The 15676-nt window shown below is 39.3% G+C and overlaps 1 protein-coding gene across 8 annotated transcripts in view; it reads left to right on the top strand.

Annotated features, from left to right (window-relative positions):
* LOC131685322 (phosphorylase b kinase gamma catalytic chain, skeletal muscle/heart isoform) overlaps positions 1-15676 on the top strand; it is a 51585-nt gene that overhangs the window by 2317 nt on the left and 33592 nt on the right. For all 8 annotated transcript variants that reach the window (XM_058968966.1, XM_058968965.1, XM_058968968.1 and 5 more), the window contains exons 3-7: positions 10895-11064; positions 11408-11540; positions 11816-11967; positions 12054-12144; positions 12306-12442. In XM_058968966.1, the coding sequence (XP_058824949.1) occupies positions 10895-11064; positions 11408-11540; positions 11816-11967; positions 12054-12144; positions 12306-12442 (683 nt within the window). The remainder of the gene's footprint in view (positions 1-10894; positions 11065-11407; positions 11541-11815; positions 11968-12053; positions 12145-12305; positions 12443-15676) is intronic.

Here is a 15676-nt window from a genome sequence, read left to right as displayed (position 1 = left end):
AGTTCACTGAAAAATCTGTTCAGCGTAGAAAGGAATCTAAAAAGCTGAGATTCCGAGAAAATCTAGCAAAATCGCTTGCTTCTTTTAACATAATGAACATAAAAACTAGCTCATGTTCAATAATTAATATAAATTAAGAAATGTTCAATAAAACTGAGCCATTCAGATTGAAATTTACAGAAAACCAAAAGTGTTCCCTTTCCGTCAGTGCGCATTAGGCTGACGCAAAACTCTAAATTGCGCTGCGCCACCTGAGTTTCATTTCATGAACGAAAAAAATGTTCTTTTCAGTTTGACAGGCACACTCTACACGCCATCGAAAAACTACCTAAAATTAAGTACTTTTGACTCAATCTCGTGGTATCGTGCAGGAAGGTAAAATTAGGTAAACCGTGTTGAAGGTAGTTTCAATTTAACTGCGGCAAAAATCATAACTCAACCTTGAGTTTAATGTACTTAAATTTAAGTTGAATTTACCTGATTTTGAGTATACCCCAAACAATTCAAAAGTACATTACTGTACGGAAGACCTCGACAAGCCCGGGGACAACTTGACAGCTCCCATATATTGAACTCATAAGCAAATTTTGTGCAGGGGTGCCAACCTTCCAGATTTATCTGGATTCTTCCAGATTTTTAAGCGTTGTCCAGACAAACAGATTTATGTTTGTCTTATCCAGATTTCAGAAACTTTGTTCAGATTTATCCAGACAATTTGAAAAATAGCAAAATGAGATAACAATACATTATTGATTTTTAAACCTGCTTTTCGAGCTCCGATTTTGAAAACAAAGATTTTTAGAATAGCTGGAACCACAAACCAGAAAAAAATCGCCAAAAGCTAATAAATTTTGTTGAGTTTTCATCAGTTAGAAATTTCAGCAATCTAAGATGCTGAAAGCTCATAACCTCAAATTCAATCCTCAAGCTTTTTAAAGAAAAATTAGGCAATCCAGACAATTCCAGACATTTTTGAAAATTATTACAGACTTCTTGGAAAAACACTTGGTATCCCTGATTTCTATCATCAAATTTATTTCGCTGTTCACATTAGAAATTGTCCTCATTCCCCCATATCTAAACAGAAACATAGATTCCATTTGAATTTAAAAAATCCAAAAGAAAATGAATCGATTTTCGGAAATACAAGATGACTTTCAAAATTCAACCCTTATAGTGGAATTTCCGAAACTAATCAACATCTTCTAAGGCATGAAATCCTCCGGTAGAGCCGAGTAAAATGCCAGAATAATTCTGTTAGGGATCCATACCAAAACTATCGCAACATCTTCCGGAAAGAATTATTGCAAAAGTCGAACAAAATTCTGGCCGGAGTCGAACAAAATTGTACATTCCTGGCAGCATTCTTACTGAAACCGGTTTGCTGCCAGAATTCTGATAAAAGCACACATTTTATTCAAAAGCAATTTTGCTAAATGTGTGGAAAATCCTACATATATTGTTTATTCTCCCGATCAAAATACTAGAATTCTTGACGTTCTTAATGAACTTGAAACAATATGTCGCAGGTTCATGAATTGTTAAGCTTGGTGATTTACTTTCATTGGCCAATATGTTTTTCATTTATATTTCATTTATAACAAACACCAATGATTTGCCGATTACAAACTTCACACAACAAGAAAATCAAAACATTTTTAGGAAGGAAGAGAGCCGGTTGCTAAAAACAACGACTTCCAGCTAAATTTAAAATAAGATTTATGTAACTTTGCTGACGGTTTCCAATCAGAGATATTTTTTTTCTAATAATAGTTTTCGTTATCCATATTTTGGAATACGCTTTTTCTAAATGTTCTTCTAGCCGCATTGACGGCGTTCATAACCCACGTAACGAAACACGCTTTTGTCTTGAAACTTTTTCGTGTCGTTGTTCGTGGTACTCGTACAGAGAAGGCATACTAGCGCCACCATCAGATCGGTGGTACATATATGAAACAAGTACTATCTGTTGTCCCTGGGTTGACTTCGACTGAGTCGAATCTCTCTTTTTTGTTTTTGACAACACTAATAAGTGCGAATGCGACGCACAACTAAAATGTACCTAAAATTACGTTAAAACGTCTTATTCTGTAGGACGTTTAATTTTTGCGTGTACATAGTCCGGCACTCGAAGTGTTACCAATTGGAAAGGTCATAAATTCGGTTTTGAATATTATTTTTGTTTACTTCAATGTACAAAATGTGTGAACATAATCAAAAATTCAGAATCTATTCACTTTTGCTTGATTTGTCGACATTTTACCGCTGTTTCACTACCGAACCATCTGACGTAATGTTGCAGTCTTTTATGCCAACCTCCGTGGCGTTTTGCGATGCTACCAGTAATATTAAAACGAGTTATGATGCAATAAGAAAAACTTCATTAACATTAAGGTGTTTGAGCTCACGAACAATTGGTTGGTTGGTTATGATTTTCCAGCTAAATAAAAACCAATCACTATTTCTGTTAAATTCCATCGCTAGTCACTTTTTGCGTTCACTTTTGTCAAAATGCTGTTGTACGCTACTGTACCATACTCCGAATTGCCTTTCAGCCAATGTATAGACTACCAAAGCTAGTGCGTCAGCTGCGCGAATGGTCTGAAATTGGTTACACTTCGAGTGCCGCACCCTGTATAACTGGAAAACAAAATTCTGGAGTGTTTTTTCATAAAGACATATCTGGAATGAGTGACTCTTTGTTTACTTTCTCTTTCGATTTGTTCGGCCTCACTATAGCTCTTTTCACTTATTTTACAGTACAGATCGAAAGACAGTGGTTTTGACTAGCATATTATACAAAGAGTTGAGGGATGAATGATAAAGCGACCGAATTATTAACAGAAGAGAAAGTAAACAAAGAGAGTCACTCATTGTAGATATGTCGTTTTGAATAAAAAGTCTAGAATTGATCATTTCGCAGTAAAGCCCAGTTAAGTTCAGCCGGAAATGAACCGGAATTCTGGCTGGTTCCAGTTCGTATTCCGACTCCAGTGACACAACCGATTCTAGATAGAATCGGTTGTCACTGGAGCCCGTGTACGAACTGGAACCAGGCAGAATTCCAGTTCATTTCCCGCTGAACTTTACTGGGAGGCACCAATTTCTAGGTAAACATTTTCTGTATCTAAAATAACCAACCTAACCTCAACAATACAAAAATAATTCCGGATCTCAATAATTCGCAATAAATATCGAGTTCGACTGAATGTTTTGGTGTCAAACGAAAGAACGAGGATTTTCTTATCACCTGTATTTAAACTTTTTGTTAAATAATGTAATGTTTATCTTAAAACAATTAAAATAGAACAACCATCCGATATCATTAATACAAGAAAATATTGCGCACTTCCCATCAACCTGGACTCCGCACTTTTAAAGTGCGAGTGATCTCAAAACTGCGAGCTGTCAAAAAACATGTATTTCAAGTGATAGAGATGGTACTTTCATAGACAGACCAGTCGAACTAACCGGTCTATGAGAAGAATTTAATGGAAGAATGGTAAGTGCGCAGTGCAGTTAGAATCCAGTTTTTAGCGCCACAAGCAATACTTTCATCATTAGACTGGTACAAATAATGAAATCTAGTTGGCGCGTCGAGCGGATAAGCTTCACTTTTGAGAGCCAATTGACATTTCGCTAAATAATACAAACTAAACCTATTTTCAAGGTTTAAATATCTAAAATTCAATTAAAATTGACCCTCCAACACAGACACTTTTGTAATATTTTGACGATTCGAGTTAGTTCGCAAATAATACTTATAAACAGGAAAAAATTGCTTGTACTTCTGTAGCTCCACTAACAAACTTTTTTTGGTTCTGTGCATTCTTACCGATTAGTTGTTTACATCAATCGCTCCGGTTATTTTTGATTGTTGACGTTTAATCGTTGTTTATCGTATCAATCGAATCGGAATTTTATTTTGTCCGTTATTGTGCAGTTTAAAATTGTCTCCTATTTACTTTTCTGTTGTGAATAAATCTGCAAACGATGCAATCAAGTGAACTTCTGCGACTTAACCACCAAAATTTTTCACCAAGCGCAGCGCTATCTATATTTCATTATCTGCATTCTCAAGTCGGCACGCACTATGGCAAGTGCATAACGATCAGTGCGCGAAGACCGTCAACTCGGACGAACATTTTATCGCATGCACGGGCTTTTGCAAAAATGTGGTACATATGCAATGCGGGAAACAACTTAACAAGCCGTTTTTGAGAATTCTAGCGCAAAACCCAAATCTACTTTGGATGTCAAGTTGAAGAAATTCGCTTGCTTGTGCGACACCCACCGTTTCGAAAACGGATGATGTCTGTGCTGAACTAAAAAGGCCGAGTTACCCAAAAGTAACTGTCACATTTCGCGCATCGCTAGAAAGGTTTCAACACCTACTCCAGTCCGACTAAATCCCGGTACGTTTCGACCACCCAAGAAACGTCGTCGCGATAGCCCTGATCCGAGCAATATTCTTGTTGGCGGTTGAAAGTTAGTCGATAATAGCAACATTGTTACGGTTCCACTTCCCACGCCGTTAATCCCAGCGTTAGCAACGAGACTGTCGAAAAATGTCCAAATAAGGACGAAATTGAAACGAGGATGTAATCATTCAAAGTTTGAGTTCGCTCAAAGTACCGTGATGCAGATCTTAACCCTGACACATGGCCGCATGACAAACTGTTCAGGTAATTTGACGATAATCGTACCCAGAACATTCGATGCCCGCCGACAGATTTTCCTTCGCCTCCAGAAGAAGCATGTACTCCGCTAATGCAACCTGGCCCATCAACGACTCTGCAGAGGACTCCGCAACGATTGGTAATACCGCTATACCAAGCTACATCGCCATTGTGAAGGAGTGTCGACGCTGAACGCATACTGTAACACAACGCAGTTGGTACTATGGAAGCCCTCGATCCCTCCGCCACAGTCGAGTCGCTGGCGCCAGCGTTCACCAGTCGTCCCGGTTCTGTGTATGTGGGTGGAAAAGGGGTCTTCCAAACCGCCACTCTCGGCATGTATTATACTAATCGTAACAATAAAACGGCTGAACCGTTTCACGTTTCTAGCTCTTCGTCTGACTCTTGTCGTATGCTACTACCGTTCCGTTCCTGCTGTCCGCATCGCGTCATCGGGGTACAACGCATACTGGGACACACCGCAGTTGGCATCGTGGAAGCCTTCTTCCTGCCACAGTTGAGCAATTGCAGACTGCGATCATCAGTCGTCCCGGTCTTGTGTGTGGGATGGGGTCTTCCAAACCGCCACAAATGGCAAGTATATCTCTGCTCCGAACAGTAATTTGCCTTTTTACTCCGACATCTTGTGACCAGATGGAAACCACCGGATTTACTCGCCGACGACTATCGTCGTATTGTGGGATGCGATACAGTTGATTCGTGGTGCTTCGAATTTCCCACCACAGTCGACCAAGCGATCGTCAACCGTTTCGATACTGTTCGTGGGATTGACGAAATTACATTCCAACACGCAATGGCGGCATGATTCCGTTCTCTGCTGAACCTGATCCCGTCCCCCAACAACATCGAGGTTTACTACCAGAATGTTGGTGGCTTAAATTCATCAACGAACAGTTATTATCTCGCGACCACGGGCTGCTGTTACGACGTTATCGCCGTGACGTCGAGACGTGGCTCGACAACCGTACTTTGTCTCGCCAGGTGTTTGGTGTTTACCGCTGTGACCGCAACACCCTCAACAGCCACAAAACATCAGGTGGTGGTGTGCTTATCACCGTTCGCCATGGTATAATTCGAATGATCAACGTAAATCGGTAGGCGAGTTTCGAGCAAGTGTGGTTATCATTGAAACTTGCCAATCGCAGTCTGTTTTTGTGTGACGTGTATCTTCCACTTGACAGAATTCGTGATTGTAGTCTGATCGATGTAGATCTCTCCTCCGTTTCTTTCATTACCTCGATTTTTGACACGTATCAGCGGGCTGCTTGAGCCCCTTTCGACGAGTCTTTGAGCTATCGCTCGCTACTAATTTTTTTCCTATTTATTGGAAAGCAGCGCACATGTTTCCAGTTCATAAAAAAGGAAACAAATCGAACAACATTAATTATTGGGGAATCTCGTGTTTAAGTGCCGTATCAAAACTATTCGAGCTGGTTGTCTTAGACCCTATTTTCTTTCACTGCAAACACTTCATTGAAGACGACCAACACGGTTTTATGCCTAAACGATCGGCAACGACCAATCTGCTCTCGTTCATAACATATGTACTCGATAGATTCGCCGACGGATTTCAAACCGGTGCTATTCACACCGATGCGGCCTTCGACAAAATCAACCATGATATCGCAATAGCAAAACTGGACAAAATCGGTATTCATGGACAACTTCTGCGCTGATTCGTTCCTACCTCGATGGAAGGCAAATCCAAATCAGCATTAAGGACTGTTTATCTGCACCATTGTTCGCTACGTCCGGCATCGCATAAGGAAGCCATCTCGATCCAGTGATTTTACTCCTCTACTTTAATGTCGTCAACATTAAATTACAAGGACCCCGCCTTTCTTTCGCCGACGACATGAAAATTTTTCAACAAATACGGGATAAAACCGATGCCGAGCTTCTTCCATCTGGAGAGCAATTAGTGCGTGGTGTAATCTAAACAGAATGGTTTTAAACCCAAGTAAATGTTCAATCGTTGTGTTCACAAGGGTAAGCCATCCCACTCAGTTTAACTACCATTTCTTCGACTCAAGCATTCCAAGACCCACATCGAGGAGCTTGCAGTAATTTTGGATTTGGCAGTAACGTTCGAATCACATACTTCATACATCGTAGATGAGGTATCAAGACAGCTTGGGTTCATTTTCCAAATAGCGAAAAACTTTAGGGACGTATACTGTCTTAAATCGCTTTATGGCGCGTAGGTCCGCTCAGAGTTAGAGTATTGATCTGTTGTTTGGAATCCGTATTATCAGAACGGGTTTTACAGAATCAAGGATGTCTAACGCCGGTTCATACGTTTTGCTCTTCGACATGTCCCATGGCGAAATAGATTCCAACTGCCGAGCTATAAAAACCGTTGCCAGTTAATACACTTCGATACACCCAGCATCCTCTTGAGCCCTATTCGTCTCGGACTTACTCTCTGCCAGAGTGGATTGCACTACAATTCTAGAACGCGTGAATCTTCAAGCCCTCATTCGAACACTGCGTATTAACTCGCCTACTCCTCGATTACCTTTTAGGAGATTCAACTACGGTCACCAGAGCGCTACGACCGGACTTCAGCGAGTTTTCAATAGAGTTGCCACAGGATTCGACTCCCACTGGACTAGAAAGTTTTTGTCTATCCATAAGTGTAACTTGGCTAAGAACCACTTTTGGGTCCAAGGAGTCTGTTGGTGTTTATACTACAAATAAATAAATCACAGAGGGCTGCAGGAGTGTTTTTCCATGAATTGAATATCTGTAACTAACAAAAGTTTCAAGTCATCGGCATAAACGAATTTGCAGCCAGCTCCCAAAAGCAATGCGATATCGTTAAAAATATTGCGAATAGTTACTGCCTTGCGGAACACCTGATTTATTTGAGAATTGCGATGATATGCTATTGGCTCTCAAACGCGAAACTTTTTCGCTCGATGCGCCAACTATATTTCATTTTTGGTACAAGTCAAATGATGATGAAAACATTTTCTTGCATTGATGATATAGGATGGTTGTTCTATTTTAATTGTTTTAAAATAAATATTACATAGTTTCACAAAAAGCTTGATTACAGGTGATAAGAATAAACTCGTTCTATCGTTTGACACCAAAACATTCAGTTGAACTCAATATTTTATCGCGAATTATTGAGATCCGGAATTATTTTTGTATTGTTGGGGTTAGGTTGGTTGTTTTAGATATGGAAAATGTTTATCTAGAAATTGGATTTATCAGTGGATAACCTCGACTGCCAACAACTGCACTCTTTAATCCAGTGATTTTTACCCACCATCGTGTTTTCTATCGAAATTTCAATCTCAGAATTTCATTTTAGTATAAATTGAAACCGGATGAACAAATGTGAGTAACAAGAAATTTACCATCTGGATATTTTTTAGAGGTAGGAAACATATTTTCTTCGTCAATATTACTTTTCATTAGAAGAAATAACATTTAATTATAATATTGATTGAATTTAAAAAAATCAGAATTTACTTTCTAATGTGTTTTGACAGATGAAAAATAAAACATCATCATTGCACTTCCGTGCTCTCTGGCGGTCGACATCTAGCGTTAGATCACGAATCATGCAACTTTGTAAAACTCTTCCATCAGAAAAATATGATTCCAATCATCCCACGAGCTGAGAAGACATTCCCAGGCGAGATAACTAGTATCCTGTGATAAATTTTGTCGAACGCTGCTTTTAGATCAGTTTTATGACTTCCACCTGTGCTTTGACCTCCATGCCCGTGAGGCACTTGGACGTGAAACTTGTGTAAGTTTGTTGTGACTGATCTTCCTGGGATTAATTCCATGCAGATCGAACGAGATGTAATTCTTTGCACAATCTAACATGGCAACACGCTCAATAATCTAAAACAGTTTCGAGGATGCTGAATGCTATTTTATGTAGATCATATCTTCTAGGACAGTGTCCGTGGAACTAACCAGTTATTATTCTAAGGTTCCTCTTATTTAGATTAAGTGAAGTTCGAGCGGCTTTGGCACTCAGCTTTATAAATTTTCTCGCATGTTTTGTAGTATCTGTGGCTTTCCAGGTCGATTCTACCATACCATTTCCCATTTCCTATGTTTCATATTTAAAGTAAAGTCCAAAAGTTCCTTACCCTCGGCTCTAGTAGCACAGGTCCACGCCTTCAGTTGGACCAACCGAAAAAAGTACGCTTATATCTTTTAGACAGCATATTCCATGGCGACATGACCGGGAACTTTAGTGATATGGGGAATTCGCACTCTTCTAGCATTCAGCACGTAAACATACAAACGCTTAGGACCTTCGCGATCATCTACGCATACCTAAGCCGACGGTATCACAAACATGCCAACCACCCGGTGATTAACTGAATGTTTTAGCACTAATAAACTTATAAACGTGGTCTCAAGCGGGAACCTACAAACGCCCGTGTTCGCGCGATAACGCATCGGTTACGTCTGGAAATCTCTATCTTCGGGCTTACCAGCCTAGGGACTTCAGTTGGATTCATGATCGCGAACTCTAGCGAATGGGGTAATGCACTCTCTGTCAGAATCTGAACGGTACACCGAAAACTGAATATCAGAATTCAATGGCGACATGAACCGTACACCGAAAAATAAGTATCATATTCACGGACCGTGCGCGGTCATCCAAGAACACACGCCAATATGCGAAAGGACACAAGGTCATAGAATAGAATTTATACACGAGAAGTTATATACACGTTAGCGCATGCGACATACAAATGCACACGCGATCGAACACCTTAACGTACAAATGCTCGAGCCCTTCGCGATAATACACGCGATCACGAAGTCCCTACGCCCGCACATATCCGATCAGTACAATGAATGTCAGTATCACATTTAGAATCACGGCCCACTGCAATAGGGCTTAAGGTTGCACAGAGAATGCGCAAAATTCGCAAACGAAAAAAGCAGTTTTTTTCCACACCGTATGTCAGATCTTCATAAAAATCAATTAGCAGTACTGTAACAACATTCTACACACGCTGATTGATTTTTAGGAAGATCTGACATACGGTGTGAAAAAAAACTGCTTTTTTCGTTTGCGAATTTTGCGTATTCTCTGTGCAACCTTAAGCAATGTTTTACTGGGTGACATTTCCCGTCTCGTCCGCAATTGTAATGAGTGATCCTGGCGGGAAGCCCTTCCGAGAACATAGCTCTTCTGCTGTAGTAGGACAATTCTCGAAAAATAATTGTCAAAATTCCTTCTTTAGTTTGCTCTATTAAACACGATAGAATCGGAATCTGGAATAATGCTAGAATATAACTTTCCGATAAAGAGAAGATTCTAATTAGATCAATTTGTAAACCTGTTATAAAATTTCCACATCCGAATCCAGAAAAAGTTTGTTCTATAAGGCGATCATAAAATTTAAACCTAATTGCGATACCTAGTTTTGTACCGACATCAGTCGCCATATACGGTCTGGCTACAGCAACAAGTTAATCACAGATACCGTTCACGAGCCATTTCCTTATGGATGCTGCACTTTCTTGGTTCGTAAATCTTAATTTAAATAGTGCATCCATATTTTTAGTTCATCTCCACGCCAGTCCATCACAAAGCCCATCCTAATAATCTCCATAGATAGAGCAGATCTTCCCTATTTCAGAACAATTTTTATTATAATAGAGCTGTCGTGCTGGAACGGCACTATCTCTCCGGCTGGTGCAAGTTTGTACTGTCAGCCAGAGAACTAATGTAAATTTGCATTTCTAAGCAAACTACTGGAGGAATAAGGGAACATCTACTTACACTCGATTGGACGTGGATCACAGCTTGTGGCTGTGCACGCGTCTGATTAGAATGTGTACCTTGTTTTTACTGTGTCATAGTTGCATCACCTCCCAGGCCAGGGCGCAAACAATCGAGTAACTGATTGCTCGGATAGGTACCGTGACTGGGAGTAAACGTTTCTGTCCTTTTTGACCATTTAGATCTAACTATCGAGATATTTGGTTGACTTCGAATGAACATGGGTAAACAGATAGTCGTTTACCCACAATAAATGATGCTCGCCTCGATAAATAACAATCCATTTCATCGAGCAGATTGAACTTCATCCCGTGTAAACTTTTTCTGTAAACAACTCGTCTCAACGCGGCGCAACATCCAGCGTATCGAACTGACTCACTAAAATTTCCCCCCTTTTTCTTATTTCTCCCCTCTCAAACAGAGGCATCAGTTCCACCGTTCGACGATGCATCGAAAAGGAAACGGGTAAGGAATTTGCGGCCAAAATCATCGATCTCGGCGCCTCGGAATCGGGCGACCCGAATCACATGCTGGAAGCGACCCGACAGGAAATCCAAATTCTCCGGCAGGTCATGGGACACAAGTATATCAGTGAGTACCTCGCTAACGTCTAAAGAGTTTATTGCAATTTTTTTGGCATTTCCGCAACGAAAACGAAACGAACCGAGCACGTGACGCAATCCTGATTCACACGTTGTCAGCAACACCATACTGTTAATTGGGGGTAATGGTTGTGAAATTATCGGATTCGGTTTTGGACTCACCGTCGGTGGTGCGATTTAGTTTTTCTGTCTACGGCAATGTGGCTGGACTTGTGTCACGCACTTTGGCAAAGTGTTGCTTTGGAGAATAGTAGTGCGTACGAGATTGTTTTAAATATTTGAACTTTTTTCTCGTTTGTTTATGTTTTTTGCCCGCTTCCGAACGAGTACAGTTGAGCTGCAAGATGTGTTCGAATCAGATGCCTTCATCTTTCTGGTGTTTGAATTGTGCCGGCAGGGCGAGCTGTTCGACTATCTGACTTCGGTGGTCACACTGTCCGAGAAGAAATCGCGTTATATTATGAGGTAGGTACTTGTTCCTAGTATTTACTGCTCAATATACTGCCGCTCTACGCATAATTGTCCCATATGTATAGCAAATTCCATAGCACATGGGACATTTATGCGTATAGCGGCAGTATACTTCAAGAGAGATTGAAGAAACAAATCAAATGGCAACTTTCGACCATAAAGACTACATTAAATAGTTCATCGAACCCAAATATATCACGTTAACCGAATTTATCACACATTCTCGTCCAACAAACATATTTAACCAACCTTGTTCAACCTCATTCCAGACAAATCTTCGAAGGAGTCGATTACATCCACACGAGAAACATCGTGCACCGTGATCTGAAACCGGAGAACATCCTGCTGGACGATAGTCTGAACGTGAAAATAACCGATTTCGGCTTTGCGCGAAAACTTAAGGATGGCGAGAAATTGTACGGTAGGTGAACGACGATCGATCACTTGTTTGATAGCAAGCTCCTCTTCAATGACGATGCGACACTTTTTCTGGTTCCCCTCCTACAGATTTGTGCGGCACACCTGGCTACTTAGCACCGGAGACACTTAAATGCAACATGTTTGAGGATGCACAAGGCTATTCGAAGGAAGTCGATATGTAAGTAATTGTATTGTTACTACCTGAGTTGTACATTGCAACAATTGTCGCGCATGGCTGCCTCATAAAAACTGCGAATTGTGGTGATTGTGATGCGTTCGATCGGTTCTTTAAGCTGCTAGTTCCTCATTGCCGTTTGTTTGCTCCTGTGTCTTTCTTAGTTGGGCTTGTGGTGTCATCATGTTCACACTGCTGGTCGGTTGTCCACCGTTCTGGCACCGGAAGCAAATGATTATGCTGCGGAACATCATGGAGGGCAAATACAGCTTTACCTCTCCCGAGTGGGCCGATATTTCTGGTGAGTTGACTTATTTTTTTTATTAACGTGTTCTATATTTTATGATAGGATAGGATAGTTTTATTTGTGGGGACTTTAACTTTGTTGTCATTCGTCCCTGCATATATTTTATGAGGTATTGTTTTACTTCGATCGTGGTTTATGAGTTGTCGATCTTGACATGTAAAGGGCAAATCAGTATTAGTATTGAGTAAATTTGAGATTCACAAAATCATTCCGGAAAGATTTTTAATGAACACTTACGAAAATGCGACGCAAGATCACAACACTCATCGTTCTTAAAAGCGACAAAAAGGATTATAAATTTATCATGAAAGTTAGATTTTGAATCCTTTGCATCGTTTGTAAAAACAATAAGTGTTGTGTACTTTCGTGCGTTTCTTGTGAGTGGGTTTTTGATGAAATCGCATACATTCTTCGGAATTCCTATCATCGACTATGGCATATTTATCGTAGAGGTGTATTATATGCCAGTCTTAAAGAAGATTCAAGTGGCGTTAATTTGACATTTAAAGAGAGAAAATTGTTGCATCAGAAAAATGTTAAATACAATGCAGCTTTCATGACATCGTTTCAATATTTCGCCAAGTTAGGTAGTGCTAGGCTATTTTTTTATTTCGCTTATAGAAGCCGTTTTAACCTTAGGGTAATTCGCCTCTGTTTACGTATGTTTAGTATCTCTAACTCTATGTGCGAGGATGCGAGTCGAACCCAGGTGAGCTGCGTACAAGGCAATCGATTTACCAACAAGGTTATGCACGCCCCTGGTGCTAGACTAGGTTACACAAATCTCCACCGTTACTACGTTCCCTGAGCTTTGGTGATGATCTCAATCTCTAAGCCGAAACTCCTAGGAACAATGTAGAAATAACAGAGCTGTAGAAGCCCAAGTGTTCGTACGCCTACAGTGGGGCGGTAGGCGTGAGAGATGCGAGTTGCTGCTAGGCCACTGTCCTACCATGATCGAATCGTGTAGCTTTGTTTGCGCCACGGAAAGTCAGAAGCGATGCAGTACTGGTATAGATAATCAAATAGTGAGATCATTAGATTCTGTCGGATCTATTCTATACGGGAAGAGGATGCGAATTATGAAGGAAAGGGCGGAATGTATCTTATGCACGTTAAACTCTTTTCTAACTAAAACATTTCTCATTTAAACAAATAATTCATTTTTTGGGTTTTGACGTACCAATCCAAAGTCTTAAATAAGGTCTTTTTTGGTGGTATCCAATGGAGAAAACATCGAACCCTTGGGACTCTGACTCAATGCACAAACCCTTGTGCTATCCCTGGACTATGATGACGTTCCAGGAAGAATACATGATTATCGCATTGGCGACAGTGATCGCATCGTGATCTCTCTCTCTAGAGACAGTGATACGATCACTGTCGTCAATGCACTAGTCATGTGTTCTTCCCGGGACGTAATCATAGCCCAGAATCCTGCTACTGGGGGGAGTATTGTTTCACATAGTTGTTTTCGTTTAACTCACCATTTCGATATGCTTTCCCCGTTGGATACCACCAAAAAGACTTTTCATTTGCTAATTGATTTTGCAACTAATTCAGCAGTACAACCGAATGAGAGTTGAAGAATTTACTAATGCACCTTGTACCCCCGATCAGCAGAGAATCACAAATTTCTGATGGAATGCAATTCGTGTTAATAGTGATATAATGATAATCTGAAATGTTGATGACAATTTGTTGTGATCTTCTGCTCGGATTTTTTTCTGTTTTTTACACTGAAACGAATTCAAGTACCTAGTTCGATTGCATGTTAGTTATGTTGTTTTCTTTTCCTTCATAAATCAATTAAATTAGCTTCTTTGTTGCTTATACACCAATAATCTCAATAGCTCCAGATTAACACTCGGAATACCAAGGGGGTAAAAAGTTACGCGGACTATCAAGGGGGTCTAAAAAAATGGGAACGCTTACTTTGACCGGTCATATCTCAGCCGTTACATAATCGATTTTAAATTTGTCTTCACCAATAGAAAGATATGTCTTTTGTGAATACGTCAAATTAAAAAGTAGAAGAATAGAGTTGTCTACAGTAAGTTACAGTAAAAAGAGTATAACAAAGTCAGTGAGAAAAAAATGGGAACGCTTCTTTGACTTGCTATATTTTAGCTGTTTGCTCACCAATTTTAATTCTTTCTTCACCATTGGATAGGTAAATCTTTTATAAAAACAGTGAACAAAGAATGATGGAAATCAAATTTGTATATCTGAAGTAAATGTAAAAACAGTAATTGAGAATCAGTACAGACGAAATGACTTTTTCTGTTCAAACAATCGTATCACGACCGTTTGTCAACCAATTTCAATTTTCCTTACACCAATGCAATTCTTAGAGCTTCTAGACTTGTAATATATGCAATAAAAAGTAGATTTTCAAAAATTACTGTACTTTTTCGAGTTTTAGGAGATTTTTACAATGTACGTGGCATACGGTTGATTGAAATTCTTTGCGACTTGTTAGATTTACGGTTTGAAAATTACCTGTTTACTCAATAGTTCTACATATTATACATGGATATTATTATATCAAAATGATTGCACGAACGTGGAGAAACACATTATTCTATGTAAGTTACTAAATAATAGAGTGTGTTAGGACGATTCAGTAAATACGAAGAAGTTCAGAATTTTAAAATATTCGTCATATAACTTTAAATTTGACATCGCTTCACCTATACATTTTAATACACCAGTCGATTGTAATTGATGACGGCTACAATTTCTGAAAAAGCACATATTTATATTTTCTCAAAAAATAGCCAAAAGTACGTAGAACTACAGTAATTTCATTTAGTTGACAAATAACTTCAAGTATTCAAAGCTATCACCTGTGCAATTTATACACCAATCGATTGTAATTGATTTTGGCTACAATTTCTGAAAGAACATATTTTCATATTTTCTAAAAAAATAGCCAAAACTACGTATAAGCACTGAAATTTTATTTAGTGGGTAAATAACGTCGAATTTTAAGGGATGATTTATACTTTTTTATACACCAATCGATTGTAATTAATGGTGGCTACAATTTCTGAAAGAACACATTTTTATATTTTCTCAAAAAATAGACAAAATACGTAGAAGTACGGAAATTTGATTTAGTTGGCAAGTAAGGTCAAATTCAAAGTGATGACTACACTTTTATATATATATATATATATATATATATATATATATATATATATATATATATATATATATATATAT

This window comes from Topomyia yanbarensis, chromosome 2 (assembly GCF_030247195.1).
Source record: "Topomyia yanbarensis strain Yona2022 chromosome 2, ASM3024719v1, whole genome shotgun sequence".
NCBI lineage: Eukaryota > Metazoa > Arthropoda > Insecta > Diptera > Culicidae > Topomyia > Topomyia yanbarensis.
Note: the sequence above shows the minus strand (reverse complement) of the source record. Positions and strands in the feature narration are given on the sequence as shown.